Source organism: Microdochium trichocladiopsis, assembly GCF_020744255.1.
Source record: "Microdochium trichocladiopsis strain MPI-CAGE-CH-0230 chromosome Unknown B0I36scaffold_4, whole genome shotgun sequence".
NCBI classification, from domain to species: domain Eukaryota; kingdom Fungi; phylum Ascomycota; class Sordariomycetes; order Xylariales; family Microdochiaceae; genus Microdochium; species Microdochium trichocladiopsis.
Window position 1 is genome coordinate 3,589,122 of NW_025763547.1, and position 15,907 is coordinate 3,605,028.

The 15,907-nt window shown below is 53.6% G+C and overlaps 6 protein-coding genes across 6 annotated transcripts; 3 read left to right on the forward strand and 3 right to left on the reverse strand.

Annotated features, from left to right (window-relative positions):
- Nucleotides 1–844: 844 nt before the first annotated feature.
- On the reverse strand, nucleotides 845–3,604 carry B0I36DRAFT_422057 (uncharacterized protein; the record flags this gene model as incomplete). The annotated part of the gene is made up of 7 exons (XM_046162198.1): nucleotides 845–1,397; nucleotides 1,475–1,794; nucleotides 1,845–1,899; nucleotides 1,973–2,232; nucleotides 2,305–2,744; nucleotides 2,810–3,415; nucleotides 3,516–3,604. 7 exons carry the CDS (start codon nucleotides 3,602–3,604, stop codon nucleotides 906–908), a joined length of 2,262 nt encoding a protein of 753 aa, XP_046014562.1. The 3' UTR covers nucleotides 845–905.
- A 484-nt stretch (nucleotides 3,605–4,088) lies between these two features.
- Nucleotides 4,089–5,228, forward strand: B0I36DRAFT_422058 (uncharacterized protein; the record flags this gene model as incomplete). Its single annotated transcript, XM_046162199.1, is given in 5 exon segments — nucleotides 4,089–4,580; nucleotides 4,596–4,722; nucleotides 4,777–4,860; nucleotides 4,922–5,017; nucleotides 5,045–5,228. The coding sequence occupies 5 exon segments, from the start codon at nucleotides 4,160–4,162 to the stop codon at nucleotides 5,226–5,228; spliced, it is 912 nt and encodes a 303-aa protein (XP_046014563.1). The 5' UTR covers nucleotides 4,089–4,159.
- A 706-nt stretch (nucleotides 5,229–5,934) lies between these two features.
- On the reverse strand, nucleotides 5,935–7,248 carry B0I36DRAFT_321959 (aliphatic nitrilase). The gene is made up of 3 exons (XM_046153790.1): nucleotides 7,022–7,248; nucleotides 6,483–6,925; nucleotides 5,935–6,400 (listed from the first exon to the last, which is right to left on the reverse strand). Exons 1-3 carry the CDS (start codon nucleotides 7,207–7,209, stop codon nucleotides 6,057–6,059), a joined length of 975 nt encoding a protein of 324 aa, XP_046014564.1. The 5' UTR covers nucleotides 7,210–7,248; the 3' UTR covers nucleotides 5,935–6,056.
- A 321-nt stretch (nucleotides 7,249–7,569) lies between these two features.
- Nucleotides 7,570–9,352, forward strand: B0I36DRAFT_241154 (MFS transporter; the record flags this gene model as incomplete). The annotated part of the gene is made up of 3 exons (XM_046149826.1): nucleotides 7,570–8,284; nucleotides 8,399–9,024; nucleotides 9,170–9,352. The coding sequence occupies 3 exons, from the start codon at nucleotides 7,570–7,572 to the stop codon at nucleotides 9,350–9,352; spliced, it is 1,524 nt and encodes a 507-aa protein (XP_046014565.1).
- Nucleotides 9,353–9,537: 185 nt separating this feature from the next.
- On the reverse strand, nucleotides 9,538–11,335 carry B0I36DRAFT_362369 (uncharacterized protein; the record flags this gene model as incomplete). Its single annotated transcript, XM_046158647.1, has 4 exons — nucleotides 9,538–10,414; nucleotides 10,482–10,643; nucleotides 10,722–10,839; nucleotides 10,951–11,335. The coding sequence occupies 4 exons, from the start codon at nucleotides 11,333–11,335 to the stop codon at nucleotides 9,538–9,540; spliced, it is 1,542 nt and encodes a 513-aa protein (XP_046014566.1).
- Nucleotides 11,336–13,476: 2,141 nt separating this feature from the next.
- On the forward strand, nucleotides 13,477–13,838 carry B0I36DRAFT_212939 (uncharacterized protein; the record flags this gene model as incomplete). Its single annotated transcript, XM_046148940.1, has 2 exons — nucleotides 13,477–13,721; nucleotides 13,790–13,838. Coding segments are annotated over 2 exons (294 nt in total), but the record flags the coding sequence as incomplete, so codon positions are not given.
- Between the last annotated feature and the right edge of the window lie 2,069 nt (nucleotides 13,839–15,907).

The window sequence follows — 15,907 nt, forward strand, 5'->3', positions numbered from 1 at the left end:
TGGTAGTAGATGTTACTGTGCGATTCGTCATTTATAGGAGCCAGTCTCGAGAACCTGTCGACCGGGGCCTCCCAATAGATGAGGTAAAGGTTTCAACGCGGGAGCCGCGCCAATTCTGCTGGACGGGCGTGATGCGTTGGCTCTAGCTTTTTGATTTCCTCATCCTCATCATCCTTCTTCTCCGCCGCACTCTCACTCTCTTCCTTCTTCGACGGGGGCTTTCTGCGGCCAAACAAATTTTTCGGCTCCTCCTCTGGCGGGAGTTCGCCCTCGTGCCGCTGGGGACTCTCTTATGCATGCTCACACTGTCTGCAGTCCTCCTGTCTCTCCCCCGATGGTCTGCGAGTTCTTGATCTTCTCGGAGGTAGTTGGAGACCTTGAAACTGGCTCTCCTCACGATGCCCCGCCTTGGCACCGCCGGTGGCCTCACCTCTTGCTCATGACGGGAAGGATTATCTCGAGCCGGAGCTTGAGTTTTCTCATCCTGGGTTTTAGGTTGGATGTACAGCAATGTATCGCTCCGGATAGCACGATGCAACAGGCCAGCTGAATAAGTTTTGTGCACTGCCTCTGCAGGTAGTCCACGCGCAAGCCCCACGCTGCACGCACTAGACCGCCTGCACCTGCACGACTGCACTCCGCCCGACTCTTTGGGATCATCACCACTTCACCTGCTATTATTTGACCTCATGCGCACGCGCATCACTTTTTCTCAACATGCCGGCAACTTTTTCGATCATACACCCTGGGCTCCAGCAATAGACAGCACACGCACTCCCATCTGGCGCATATTGTCTAGTGTGAATCGTGATTTGACTACTGACTGACCAGTGTATCACACAGTGCCCAAGCTGAGGATTCTGAAGACTTCACTCTCTCAAATCATATCAATTTCTTTTCCGACTCTAGACATCTCCCGTCGTGGGTAGACCATTATACCATCCGCTGACATCAATACTCGATAGCCCGACCATATCTGGCGCAGCGTCGAGACCCAGCGTCGTGAACAGTGTATCGGTAGGCAAGGTAACCAGGTCTTCCGTGACAAACTGGCCAAGAGAGTCAAGCCTCGTCCACCAAAAGCTATTGAAGAGATCCAGATCGGTCCCAGGATCATTAGACCCTGCAGGAATGACCTCCTGGAAAGGAATGTCCTGCTGCGCACTGGCCACTGCTGCCGTAGGCGCGGCCGCTCGGGATCCCGGAGTTTCCGGGATTTCCGCTCTCTGCTTCCGCTTTCCGAGAGACTTCTGCCAGAGGAGTCGAAGCGATCGTGCATATCTCTGTCCAAGGCTTTGACGATTCGTGGAGGTTCGCTGAAGCCGCAGTACGGTTTCGTGAATAGACCGTCGAATGCCGACTACGGCGGAGGATTTGACCGCTCCAGACACAATCGCCTTTTGACCCTCTCAATGTATTAGTCTCCTAGTGTGCAATTAAAAGGGTAATTCCTTGCAAGTGGTAGCAATCTTACCTTGAGCAAGAACACAGCCGCATAAATAATATACAGATAGAACTTCATAGGCATATACTTCAGGCCTGTTTCGGGCTCAATGTAGCTGTTAAGCAGGGATAACAAGGAGTTAGCTGCGTCAATGGACTCGTAGATGAATCTGGCATCTGGAGCGCCAGCGAGATCGGAGAACAGAGGCTCCTTCAACTCTGCAGTCGCTGACATTCGTCGGCGAGCTCGACGCACGGCACGATGGAGGTTCGCCTGAAATGCAAATGCATTGATGTACAGGCGCAGGAAGTTATATGAAAGCATGAGTGACGCTTTGGCAAGCGGGACAACTGAAGACGAATTAGTGAGAGATGAAAGACATTGATAGGCTGGCACGTACAGCTCGAACCACCCCAGGTGAGTTTCCATCCACGCAAGACAACAGATAAATCATCCTTATGCAAGAGATTAGAGACTGCGTCAGTACACTTTGAAGCGTGGTGGTAACGCATGACTAGGAAAACTCACGATGTACCGTACGTACTCGCCGCCCGCGTACAGCTGTTCTCTGTGGCCCGCAGACGAGTACAAAATATCGTGCGCATTGCTGAACAACTGCGTCACTTCGAGGTGCGCTTGGAAAAGCATGGCACAATTGTCGCTGCCGAGCTTCTGTACCTGCAGCAGTGGGAAATCGGCTGCACGCAGAGAAATGGACGGGCCTGGCCCACGGGACCAAAAGCCCTTACCTAGGCGGATGGAAACCTGTCGATCACTCATATAGCAGGCTACACATGGGACGTCAGTCAGTCGCTGTTGGATCTGAATACACACGAGCCTTTGGTGTCGTTACTGCTCACCTGCCCAGATGGTTCGTTGTCGACACACATGCTCGGATACGCCCTCCTGCCCGTGTGTGAGTGTAGTCTGCTCCAGGTTTTGCAAGTAAGCCAAGCGAACAGCAAGACCAACAAGCATCCACGATCCTTGGTTTTCTTTCCCGGTTCCAATTGCCAGGCTGTCTTCCGGAGGCTGGGGCGCCCATTCTGCAAGGATCAACAGAGCCTCGACGGCACCCACATCTGTAGAACCAGCATAGATCAATTTAGATATCAGGGACTCCATGTGCCTGGCGCAGCCGTCGTGAATTTCTCGGCGGGTGGGATCATCTTTGGTCACGACAGCAAGAATTGCTGTGACAAGGTGCTGCTCTTTCTCGATCCACTCGGGTAGGCTAGCGTAGTCTTCAAAGATGGCCTTGTGAGCAATGGGAAAGAAGGTGTGATATTGAGTATAGTAACTGTAGCACTGGTTCTTAGCTCAGTGCGGATTATGTGACCATGAAAGAGGATGGACGGTCCGTACCTTTGAAGCAGGCCAGTAGCCTCTGCGATTGACAGAGCACCTGAAGCTATTGGGGGATAGTAGGTGATTGACTGAGTAGTACCCGTCTCGATCCCTATGGCGGCTTCCGTCGTCTGATGGTTTTCTGCCTCGGCAGAAGCCTCGTTTTGTTTACCTGGCTCCAGATTGGCCACTTGAGCGAGAAGATCTAGCGCATCAGACGGATTCAGAAGGTCGGCAGAGGTGATGTGGCCTTCCAGTCTCCCTCTACTTTCTCCTTCTCCCGACTCGCCGCTGTCGTCGTGGTCGGATGCAGTGTCTATCTCCGAAGGCAAAGGCGAGGACGCCCATTCACTCTCCTCTTCTGATGGGCGACGATTCCCGACATCATGCGGATTATAGCCCTGCACGGGGCGTGCGTCGGTGTTGCCAACGTCGACGTGGCTTCGACCGGTGGGAGGTGCGGTAGGCGAGACTATGTGGCTGTCGCGGCGAACTGACTTGTTGACTCTTTGGCCTTTGATCCGCTTGCCACCACGTCGCGAGGTTGCAAGGACGCATAAGAGGTTCTTCTCTGTGCATCGACGGCACGGCGGCACTTTGGGCTTATCGCCTCCTTCAAGACTACTACGACCGGATATCAGAAATTATTTCGCCGTGTCAAGAATAACGACGAATACTGGCGGGAATTTCGGTAGGGTTGGTTGTTGCAGGACAATTGGCTTACAGGTCACATCTTGTCTTGCGGGACCGACAGGCCACACAGGCTCTCGACACTCGGTGTTTGGCGCTCAGAGGGGTGTTGTCGGTCGGCATATGTCCCAAGCAAACCCTGGCACATTATGTCGGGGTTTGTTGAGTCAGAGGGCATCGGCAAAGGAGGAGGGTCGCGTCGTCGGTTTTACCAGTTCCCAGGGTCGTGACGCCGGATCGGCGTTTGAATAGATCTGCTGATCAAGCGGCAATCGAGCGCATAGCCTGGAAGTTTAGTGGCTGCAACATAATTTCAGCTTTGAGCGACTTGATCCCAGTTCGGCAGTTACCCATAGGCATTTTTGAGTTTGCGCTCATCGGCTATTGGAACTTTTGACGGAAAGCAAATGCCTAGCGCCGGTGAAAGTTGGCGGGGGTTGGAGCTTGGGGCTCAACTATCGCCATTAGACTTTGGACCCCAGGTCTCTCCCCGCAAAAAGTCCTCAGCACCATCGGCAAATGACTCATTCATGCATGAGAAAGATCATGGATCCGAAGATCGAGTCGCGGCAAGCTACAGCCTCAGACATGTTCAATAACGAGTGACGCGTGCAGCTCGGCCGCTGCACGCACACCGCAAACACGTACCACTGGCACTTGAACACAGCGCAAGGCAGGATGGCCTCATCACCGAGCGCCTTCAAGGTCTACGCAGAAGAGTGTCATTCCATCTTCGGCAACGCCCCGACTCTCGAGCTCCTCATTGAGAATCATGAGTATCCCTTCGCTCACGAGGCTGGTGTCTACGTGGCCCAAGACAACACCCACTTCGTGACCAGCAACCAGTTTGTCGATCCTTCAGTCGGCCGACGACATATACGCATCAGCAAAATATGCCTTCCAGTCGATCTAGCATCTAAAGCGGTCGGGTGTGAGGAGATTGATGCCCCTATGGTGCCCATGGCTAACGGTGGTGTGAACGACCGAGACGGCATCCTCTTTTGTGCGCAGGGAACACTCTCAGCGCCGGGCGGTCTAGTTTGGATGGACGCAAAGCCACCGTACACGTGCTCGTCGCCTATCACCTCCTTTCACGGCCGTGAATTCAATTAAGTGAATGATGTGGTCGTACATTCCGACGGCGGCATCTGGTTCACGGATCCAATATATGGCTTTGAGCAAGGGATCCGCCCCAAGCCGCGATTACCAAGCCAGGTCTGCCGCTTCGATCCTGACACGGGGTCAATTCGAGCGATGGCAGATGGAGTTCAGCGCCCCAATGGCATCTGATTCAGCCCGGACGAGGAGATAGTCTATATCACTGATACAGACTGGATACACGGAGATGGTACAACTGATGATGCCCGGGTTTCGCACATGTATGTCATCAAAGCTATCACATTTGGTGGAGTCATTATACTTATTGAGGGGTTCATTCAGTTATGCATTCGATGTGGCCACTTACTCCGGTCAACCATTCTTAACCAGCCGAAGGCTCTTTACTATGGCTGACAAAGGTGTCCCAGACGGAATCAAGTGTGACACGCAAGGCAATGTCTAAAGCGGCTGTGGTGACAGCGTCAGTATCTGGTCCCCTGGTGGCGTGCTCCTCGGCAAGATCCTAGTAGACGGTGGAGTGGCCAACTTTTGTTTCGGTGTGAACGGCGAATTGTTTCTTTTGAACGAGAATAGGATCTGGCGGGCGCAATTGAGTTCAGGTATCAAGGGTGATCTGTTGCGAATATAGAACTTGGGAGAGGATGCATTTTCTGATGGAATCCCACGCTTTGTGTTTACCCCGAAAATAAGAATGCTCAAGCCCTGAGAGGCATTCGCTGTTCGCGAACCAATGATTGGGTTCTTGGGAGCCTATTGCTGTTGAAGGCTGAAGGCGAAGATAGCACGATTTTCATACTCTCCAAGCACTATCTTGCTCCTGTTCATAGCCTTTGGTCTCTCTCACTGTCGCCATCCTCTAATCAAGAAGAAATACAACAACATCCACGATCATCGTCGAACCTTGTCCAGCCAGCCAATCTATGGATAAGAGTTGTGCCTAATTGAACACGAGCCATTGTCCTAATCACCTCGGGCTATCTATCTAGGATGATTATAAAATGGAGAAAAGTCTGAAGAAATCAGTGGCTGGTCTTTGCGGCTGAACTACTCCAAATCCCGAACGCGGCGGGATTTGAAATGCCGAAAGAAGGCATGGTGAGTCGGCACCAAGTTTCAGCATCGGCCCCGCAGCTTATTTTATCTGGGAGCGCTGCGCGGATACTTCCCGCACTCCGGGCCGAACATGCGTCCCGGCGTACGAAGGGTTGGCCCGATGGGTCGAGACTAGTGTGGTGTGACGCCTCCCAGATCTATTCCAGCCTTGGATGCAGTGAGATCACCATCGTGATATTCAGAAACAGTAAGCTGGCGTTGCAAATTACAGGCATTGACATATTGGTATTATAGTCCTAAAATATTGGGCTCATATTCTGCAGTCCGGTGAATAATATGCAGTTACTTTAAGCGAGGATCAAGCGCCGCCTATGTGAGTCGTGGCGCCATTTCAGCCATTGTACTACGGGGTGTCGCGAACGTGCTCCTTGGTCGCTCGGTCGACACCCAGCCATAGCAGCTCCGGGCGGCTGTAATGTCCGCACACATCTAAAAAGGCTTTGGCGCGGAGGATCTGGTTCAGGTCAATGGTTGCATAGACGATGCCCTCTTCTGTATCCGGCAAAAGCTCCGTCAGCCGGCGCCCATCAGGCGCGTAGACTGCAGAGTGACCACCCCCTGGACGTGCCATTAGCTTGCCGTCGGCAGTACCCAGCTTGTCGATACCTGCCTGACTCATGATGGCGGTGCAGTGCAGAACAAAGGACTGTGACTCCATCGCGTATACGCTGGCGATAGAGGCAGTGCCTGGAATTTGGGACGTGCGTGCGAGGTCAGCGTCGAGATCACACATGGAGCAAGAGGGGTGTCCGCGAGTAGGGCTGTTTACCTTCAGCACCCATAGACCATAAACCATCCTGATCTTGGGCAGCCGAATAGAGTGGTGGCCATGCGGCGACATGGATCTGCTCGCGTTGTGTGTACGTGTGGTACTTGAGCAGCGGCTGAAGATGCTCCCAGCACGAGAGCGCGCCGACTCTGCCAACGCTGGTCGCAGCAACGCTGTTGAGACAAGATGCGGGCGCGTCGCCAAAGATAGTCCGCTCCATGTGCGTCGCCTTGATCTTAGCCCGGGTCATGACGAGCTCGCCTGTTGCATCGATGGTCGCCTGAGAGATGTAAAGCGAATTATGGACATTTTCGGAAAACCCCAGCACAACGACAATGTTATTGTCTGAGGCGCAGCGCCGTATCTTTGCCATCAAGGGAGAATCGATCTTGAGGGAGTTACGGATGTACAAAGACGCCAGGTCCTCATCGACGGGCCGTGTCCTGTGGGCATGGTCGCTCACAGCAGCACGTCAGCATGTGTTCTTGGACAAGCCCCTACAGGAGCCAGGATGCAGGACGAGGAGGAGCATGACATACCAAATCCATGCCGGATATCCAGGAACCCAGCACTCGGGGAAAACGACGATCTGCGCTCCATGGGTCGCTGCCTCGTGTATGAGGGTGCACGTCTTGGTCACAGTAGCCTCGAGATCGAGCCAGACGGGCTCAGCCTGTGTGACGGCGACGCGGACATGGGACTGGTTTTTGGGGGTGGTTGTGGCCATGATGTTAAGAGTGGTGTGTGACGGGATGCTGCCGGCGCTGTGGCAGCGTCTTGGGAACAAGCACCCGTGTCGGCTTGTTTTATGAGAAGGGCCCTGGCACAGTAGCGGCTGACACAATCGCGGCGGAGAGTTTCCCTCCGCCGCGGCTCCACTAGAAATCATCAACACCACCACACCACTTGCTGCGAAATGCTTATCAGGGCGGGATTGACCACTCCGCAGATGACCTGGCCACGCCGTGCCGTGGACGGTTCGTGGCGATGGAATATATAACAAAGACCATCCTGGTTCTGCTTGGGTAGATGTCGACCTGTCGCGAAGTGCATCTCACAAACACCACAACAGGAATCTTTTCCCGTCATGACCTGGGCCGTGCTCGAATCTTCACCGCGCCATGGAGTGCCGCCGGGTACCGGCCAGCTCGAGACGGTGCAGGCCGACGCTGCCGAAGCAACTGTGGTTCTGCTGCCCGCGCCAACTCTATCGTCCTCGGATCCCCTCAACATGCCGCCGTTGCGCAAGAACCTATTCTTCTTGACTCTCGTGTACGGTGCCTGTGTCACTGGTGTCATCGGCCCGCTCCTCGTTCCGGCATTCAGTATCGCCGCCGCTGACCTCGGCGTCGGCTTGCCGGAGATGGCACTGTCCAACGGCGTGCTCATCATGGGTCTTGGCGCGTCATCCTACATCTGCGGGCCTGCCGCTGAACTTTGGGGTCGCCGTCTCGCGTTCCTTGTCGGACCCCTCATCATGCTCGCTGGTTGCATCTGGGCCGGCTTCGCATCGACTTACAGCTCCTACGTGGGCGCGCGTGCCGTGCAAGGCCTTGGCATGGGGCCCTTCTTCTGTCTCGCCGGCACTGTTTCCATAAACGACGTCTTTTTTGTCCACCAACGTGGCCGGCGCGTTGGTTGGTGGAACTTCGCCGTTCTGGTCTCCATCAACATCACGCCCGTCATCAGCGGCTACCTCATCACTGCCCTGAGCTGGCAGTGGAGCTTCTGGATCCTCGCCATGACCATTGGTCTCGCTGTAGTTCTCACCTTCTTTCTCCTCCCCGAGACTCTATTTGACCGTAAGCACGGGGATTGCACTCCTCGTCCCGCTGCTATTGTCGGTCTCGAGCCTCGCCTGCAGCAGGATCATCGCCATTCCACACCTGACTTAACGGTCAAGCCAAGCAAGGAAGCCGAAAGCCCCGCCCTGGAGGCCTGCAGGACTGAACCACACGCCGCGTCGGCGCAGTACGAATCAGGAACCAGCCGCCTCCGGCAGTTCCTCGGCCTGCAAGAAGTCTGCTTCCAAAACCCCCTACTGCTGTTTCCAGGTCTCATCCGGCCACTAGGGCTGCTGCTGAGCCCAGCTGTCTTATGGGCGTGCGCCATGTGGTCCGTCACTTTCAGCTGGGTCATCATCCAAGGTGCTGTGGCAGACCAGATCTTCCGCGCGCCTCCATACAGCCTGTCGGCTGGCGAGACAGGCCTACTCATTGGCATTCCGCCATTGATTGGCTCCGCGCTTGGAACCCTTACTGGCGGCTGGATGTCTGATGCGGCCGCGCGGTTCATGGCGGCCCGCAACGGTGGTACTTATGAGCCTGAATATCGGCTGGTCGTCATGCTACCCACAATCTTCACTATGGCTGTCGGCACGTTTGGGCTTGGCGCCGCGATCCAGCAGGGCGCGTCGATTTGGGCATCTGCTGTCTTTCTCGGCATCACTAACTTCGCTGTCGGGTGTGGTTGCACCGGCATCATCACTTACACAAACGATACCTGCCAAGCCCGAGCTGGTGAAGCCTTCGGACTTGCTATGGTTAGTCATCTCCACCTCTCCCTTTGCCAACTCAATACATTTGCAATACACTGGACGAGTTGAAAGACCCGCGACTTAATGTGTGCACCCAAACATGTAATTCTCGAGGGCATCATCACTGACCATTGCCGTTCCATCCACATAGCTTATCAAGAGCGCCTTCGCCTTTGGTCTGTCCTTCATGCTCAACGATTACTTGGCTCGCAGGGGTGCTCTGGTATTCTTTGGGACCTTCGGTGCGCTCACCATCGCTGTGACTCTTCTCACAGTGCCTCTCTACGTTCTCGGCAAGCAACTGCGTGCCAAATCCCTTGTGTCTTTGTCGTGAGTAGCCACTGAGGGACGCTTTTTGTAACTGCGAGGACCACGCTTTCCAAAGATTTCAGAAAGAATGCTTGAAGGATTATCTGTGCGAATCATGTGACGGCCCTTAGCTTCGTTGGTCCTTTTCTTGTACCTAGGCCAACTAGTTGACAGCGATACCTGACATTGTTGTTAAGGACTCGACCTTGCCTACATCGCCCAGAATGCCAGACTCGCGTCGCCTTCAAACTCTTCATCATTGTTTGTAGCATTCTCCCCTTGTGGTAGTCCGTAGCTCGCCAGATCAAGGTCGGAAAACAGTAACGGGTCAAAAGACCTGACGCCTGGCCATTCAAAATGCCGTGTCTCGTTGCCCTCCTGCTCTGGTCCGCTCTCGAAATGGCGGAGAGGGAATGAACGAGCTGCCTCCATAGTTTCCGCTCCAGTTAAATCCTCTGCTGATGTTGGCATTGTCGTGCCGCCTGATTTTGTGCCGGATAAAGGTAAAGTACCACCCAAGGGCATACTGTGCTGCAGGGGGAGAGTGGCGACGACTTTCCACCTGTATGCAAGTTCGCGGAGGACTGCTATGCCCCGTGCCGCTCTTGGCCACGTGTTCACCATGAGTAAAATGGCGTTGAAACAAGTACGGAAGCGGCTGACGGCCTGCGAGCGAATGCGGGTCTGCTGCGAGGTGGAAAACATGAGCAGGGTCACAGCAGCGGTCAGAATGCTATGCACCACGAAGACAGGTGCCATGGTCAGGAGGCCCCTCTTCTCAGCAGTACGGACGAGGCGAGCCATGGCATCTGCCGCGTGCCACGATGTCTGGGCCGAGAGCTGCAGTGCATTGTCGTTTCCCCGCTCGCCAAGGTACGGCCGATGAATCAATAACTGCGACATGTGGTATGACATGCGGCAGAATATCAGAGGGCCGGCACACTCTACATCGTTGTCGGCAGTCCCTCTGCTTTGGGGCACTGGCAGCACGCTCAGACGCTTGTGGAAGACGCTTAGATCTTCGCGGGCATCTACGAGGAGCTTCAGCCGGGTGTGTAGCTCGAGTCCGGCAAAGTCAAAAGAGTAACTAGGTGAGGTCGTCAGTCAATCTGCTTGATCTTGCAAGCAAGGAAAGCGGGGCTGGCGTGGCTTACATTTTGTCCATGTATTTGTCGTGCAAGAACCATAGCTCGCAGTGCAGATCAAACACCGTCTCATCGAGGGTGGGCGGCCTCTGAAGGGTACTGAGAAATCCAATTGATTGTACGCGTCCGGACGGGATGAGCGGGTGTCTTCCCAGCAACGAGGTGGCAATCCTGGGGTCCTAGGTGTCAGCGTTATCCGGCCCGAGAGGACATTCTTCGACGATACAGGGCGAGAGGGCATGCGCATACCGTTCCTGTAGCAAGACAGCCCAGAAAGTCTGCGCCCGAACAGACAGGGTCTCACTGAAACCCCTGCCCGGACCTGCCCTCGTGCTCACAACCTCGCTCAGCGGCTTCAAAGAGCTCACTGAGAGACCCAGATGTAATGTCAAACTGCATGCCATAGCTTGATATAGACCGAGCACGTCAGCGGTTTAAGATTGTCGGTGGCAAATGGCTCGGCTACAGCAGAACTCACAAATGTACAGCCACGCCATGTTCTCGTTGTCTAGGCCTAGCTCTCTCCACGCAAGGAGTGATAGCGCCTGGATGGTACCGATGTTGGGCTGACGGCGACATGCAGCTAGAGCGATTGATTCGGCATGACCAGACAGCGCATCGCCGTATGCTCGAGCCTCCTTGTTGGAAGTTATCAACGATCCAGCCGAGAGGACCGCGAGCCTCAGCAATGGCGACTCGTTCCAGTCTTTGCCCAGCTCAAGCTGCAGCGCTTGGGTTGTTTTCTCGTCAAGGAACTTGTGTATAGGGTTGACCCATCTCTCAAAAAGTCCCAGGAGTTCCATTTCCAGGCTCGGGCTCCTGTTCATGCTGGCATGAAACTTTGAGGTGATGCTGTTGTCCATGTCTGAGAGAGTGGCTGTCGGGATTAAACCAGCTTCGTGGCTCCCCCCAGGGAGGCAGAAGTTACCTGATGGCCCGATAAAGCTGGTTCTACCGGTGTCATCGACCTTGAGGCGCCAGAGGAGAGAGCTGATGTCCTCTACGGCATCTGGCTCGCTGAAATCCTGAAATAGCCCAGAATTGAATGTGCTCCCGGATTCTGATTGATTGGGCAAGACAGATTCAGCGTCGAACCCACCAGACCCTTCTGGCTTTCCTAGTTGTTGCTTCAAGATCTGAATTTCTGCCTCCAGTCCTTCAACATATTCGTGGCTGTATCGCCGTCTTGTCGCAATAACGTCTGGGTCAGTCCCGTCTGTTCCGTCCGTGTTGCCTTGGCCGTACAATGAGGGGTGCGATAGCTTCTCACCTCTTCGCTCTCTCGGTTGTATAGCGACATTCTGATTTTTTGGCTGCGCACCACGAGCATGAGGGGGTCGCGCCATCACACTTTGAGAGATTCGTTCTGTCAGTCAGTGGCGTCCTGGCAGCAATCAAGAAGACGTAGACTGTCTTACCTTGCGCTTCCGTGCACGGCACGTATCGCAAGTTGTTACTACCCTTTCGCCTACTGCAAAAATAGACGTCATTAGGGCTTCGGCGATTGATGCGAAGTGGTTGGGAAGGTATGTGACTGTCCGAATGAAGGATAAGGGCAGGCCATCTACCTAAGAGGTCTCGGCCATTAGATAACGCACCAGGATGACTCAGCAGTGCCAAGCCAAGGTTGAGTGCCAATGACGCAGTTCACACGGTGCATCGGGAAATTTTGAAGCTGAAGCAACCGCTTTCAGCACCATGGATGTTTTCGTACTGTTTCGAGACCAGGGAGTTTCAGCGCGCAAGTCCCAAATTTCGCAGCTGTCATACAGGGAGAACAAGCAGGGATGGTCCCTGGAAGCAAGCTAGGTTCAGGCTACCTGTGCTCTTTGGGCGTCTGCGACAATGTTGCTCGAACCTGATCGAAGTGTGTCGACTCCGCTCACGAGGAAATTGGGAATACACCTGCAAGATGTCTTTTATATCTTTGGGCTTCAGAAATCTATGATAGAGGTGTAAATCTCCAAATGTGACCTTGCATTCAGTTGAGCGTTGGGGGGCTGACCAAGCCAAGGGTGCATTAAGCAACAAATTGTGCTGAGGACCAAATGAGTTATCGGCCGATACTGCTCGAGAACCAGTCACATCTCCCACTGGAGAGAAGGGCTTGAACGATGAGGACAGCAAGTATATGACCAAGACACTAATGTGCGTATAGCAACAACCAGCCCTCGTCTCTGACCCAATGGTGCGACCTATTGGCCGCATCGTTATACCTATCTATCAGAACAGGAACGCGCAATAATCGGTTAGGACGGGTAACCCTTAATGACGGGGTTGACCTATCAGACTACAGCATACGACAAAGAATATATTACGTAATTAGTGTGACCCTGGCGTATCAGATCAAGCTCTTGCGTAATTATTATTATTATTAGTACGCGTTACCTATTCGGTTTCGCGAGCCTACAAATCTATCGTATAATAAACCGTGCCTAAGCCGGATGAAAAATATACGCTACGTATTCGGTACGCCTAAGCGGCGTCTGCGTTGCGTGGTTCCGTCGCGTATCACGAATGGCTCTCACCAGCCAGACGTTCTTTGGGTGAGGTTGGTCGCCTTCCTTCACACCTTCGAGCCTATGCGGTTCCTGGGCATATGCGATTCCTAGGGGCGTGTGCGCTTCGTCGGCGCTGCGCGGGCGCATCGCTGTCGGCGCTCTCTTTCCGGAGGTCGTCGTGTAAGTCGGCCTCAGTATCCGGGGCAACCAGTGGCAGGTGCTGCAGCACCCTACATATCGACGGCGGCATTGTCGTCGTCGTCGTGATTCCTTCTCTCCTCCTTCAAGCCATCGTCAACCTGTAAGTGTTCTTCGTCGGCCGCGCCGATGTTCTTGCATAATTGCTTACAGTAAGAACGGAGATAGTTACGCCGAGCGTGGACCTATAAAGCTAGGCGCGTGACGTGTGCACGTCTCTGGTTGTTGTCATCACGCAACCCAAAATAGCTACTCCTGACTAGTCTTGGAAATCAAAAATGCGTGCCGCCATCGCGCCCGCCACTTTCATCCTCGCCGCTACCCCAGCGTTCGCGGCGGTCAACGGGCGGTGCACCGGCAACGTCGCAAATCCCCACAAGCTGTACGGCATCTGCGTCTCGACGGCGACGTGCGAAAAATATGACGGCACTACAGTTAACAACGGCTGTCCCAATGATGGCAATGACATTAAGTGCTGCTGGATCACTTCATGTTATGACGGGCGCTCGTCGAATTGCCAATGGAAAAACCAGCAGTGTGAAAGTGGAGTGTTTGTGCCTGGTAAGTCTTGAGATGGCAAGGCGGGACGTCTATGGGTGATTCAGAAGGGTAACCTAGTAAAACAGGGTATTGTCCTGGGAAAGAGAACTACCAGTGCTGCGACTTTTATGAGTAGAATCAAATAGACGACTGGTCCGCTAATGGCGTGGCCAAGGGTGATACGCTTTGGCTCGGCAACTCATTAGCTAGTAGTAGAGCAAATTGGGCGCATAGAAGCGGCCGCTGTGAAGTGGTAGTAGTGTAACGGAAAAGTGGAGAATAGGCAACGACCAGGTTTAAGTTCTAGATGCAAGTGAAGCAATAACCGACCAGACGGAGGACATTCCGAGAGATCCAACTTTATTCGAGATTTTGACTGGACTTCCAAATGGTTCCAGCACTCATACCGCCTTAAGCTCTCGATTATAAAATATAATACTATATTTCCTGAGGACAGCTATAAGACCTACAAGATTGACAACTGCGACCGTATACTATCTTTCAAGTTAGCAGGAGTATCTGCATGAGTATTGGGTTGCGCGTTGTACCTTGATCTATAAACGCCTCACGTGCACCTTTTAGTGCCAGAACACGCTCGCTTATTGTGTGAACCAGTAAGCCCGTCTTCCTAGGGCTATCCTGCTATGGTGCGAAGGATAAGGATAGGGTATACACGCGGGAGCCTCTTTTCTAGCGCAGCCCCTATCGCCGACGTCGTTATCCTCAGGGCTAATCATACGGATATTACGGTTGTCCAGATACTGGAGGATAATACTACTGTCTCGCTCGGTAAGCGAGACGGTGGCTTCTTGGGCTCCTGTGGAAATATCCATCGTGGTGAGGCCAAGTATTTGATCAGCCCGGATTGCTTTAACCTTTCGGGCTAGCGGCGCACCTCAGTCGTTAATATGAATCGGTACTTCGTGAACGCAAACGAAATCCTACAATCCGGAAAAGGGTATATGATAAGTACTTCTAGGCTTATGGCCCTTTTTAGTTGGTCCGCCCGAATAATAGCGATTAATAATCAAAATGCTTGCCTGCGACAACAGTGGCAATTATGCGGCCTCGTGTAACATCGACGGTTCTTGGCTTCAGGCCGATGGATCTTACGCCCTTAACTGCCGGACATACAATGGGTCTTACGCGGGGACCAGGGCATACTGGATCAGTAAGTCTTTTAGAGCCTTACTCGTTGCAAAACAAACCAGATGGTATAACAGCAGTGATCTCACAGCGTATCAGGTAGACGACTTTATTACCAATGCCGCTGGCCAGCTCATGTCCTTCGGTGGCAAAAGCACCTAATTTAACAACTCTCCTTGACTGCTAGGCGGAAATCCCTACACTTGGGACTGTGTGGTTCGGAAAGGATGGAGCATAGCATATAAAGATGTACGGGGCAGGGGATGGAACGGACGGTTGATGAACTTGGTATTGTGGGGTGGCGCACACTTAAAGCCTTACAGGGTGCTTACCCGGCCTTTAAGGGGAGCTCCAGCGACTCAGGACAAATATTACGTGGATTACAACAAGAAAGACAGGGAGGGCATGACAGCCCTCACACGAGCTGTTTAGCGCAGGGATGGGGCGATGGTAATGCTGCTACTCAACGAGGATGCAGATCCTAACGCCGCGGACGATAAGAACCACAAGAGTGACATTTTGCGACCGTACACAATTCTCTCTGTTTGGCCCGGAGCGTCTGTACCATTGTTGATTGGGCACTTATCTGCACTGCCACCCGCGCGGCTACTGGGAGGACCATACGGGACCGCAAGGCCGGCCCGAGGCATGGGGCATGTGGGCACGTACTAGCCGCCCGGGTCCCCCGGCCGACGAGGGCCCTCCCCCCCCCCCCCCCCTTTTTTTCTTTTTCTTTTTTTTTTTGGTATCCAGCTCCCAGCGTTCTCGGTGACCCTCGGCGGGAAAGTACTCAACAACGGCGACGCATGAAGATCAGTTACATAGCCGCCTAATATTTTGGAAAAGTGAACCTTATTCCACAGGTTAAGCACACCCATGCTTGGTACTACGAACGGTGGAGAAGCGGAATGGGGGCCTATATGAGAAGGTTGTAAGTGGAATGGGGTTGGCCTGATAAGCCTGGTATCATGCCAGGAAAGTCTCCATGCCTTTGCATGAAGTAGGAGCTGATAAGGGGTATAAGGGGCTCGGTCCGTTGGATTATCTCGT

Bases quoted from the DNA above. Each gene is read 5' to 3' on its own strand.
- B0I36DRAFT_321959 (XM_046153790.1), bottom strand. From the start codon at position 7,209: ATGGCCACAACCACCCCCAAAAACCAGTCCCATGTCCGCGTCGCCGTC. The intron at 6,926-7,021 runs GTATGTCATGCT...CCATGCCCACAG, and splicing joins GGATATCCGGCATGGATTTG to GACACGGCCCGTCGATGAGG. The intron at 6,401-6,482 runs GTAAACAGCCCT...CCCAAATTCCAG, and splicing joins ATGGTCTATGGGTGCTGAAG to GCACTGCCTCTATCGCCAGC.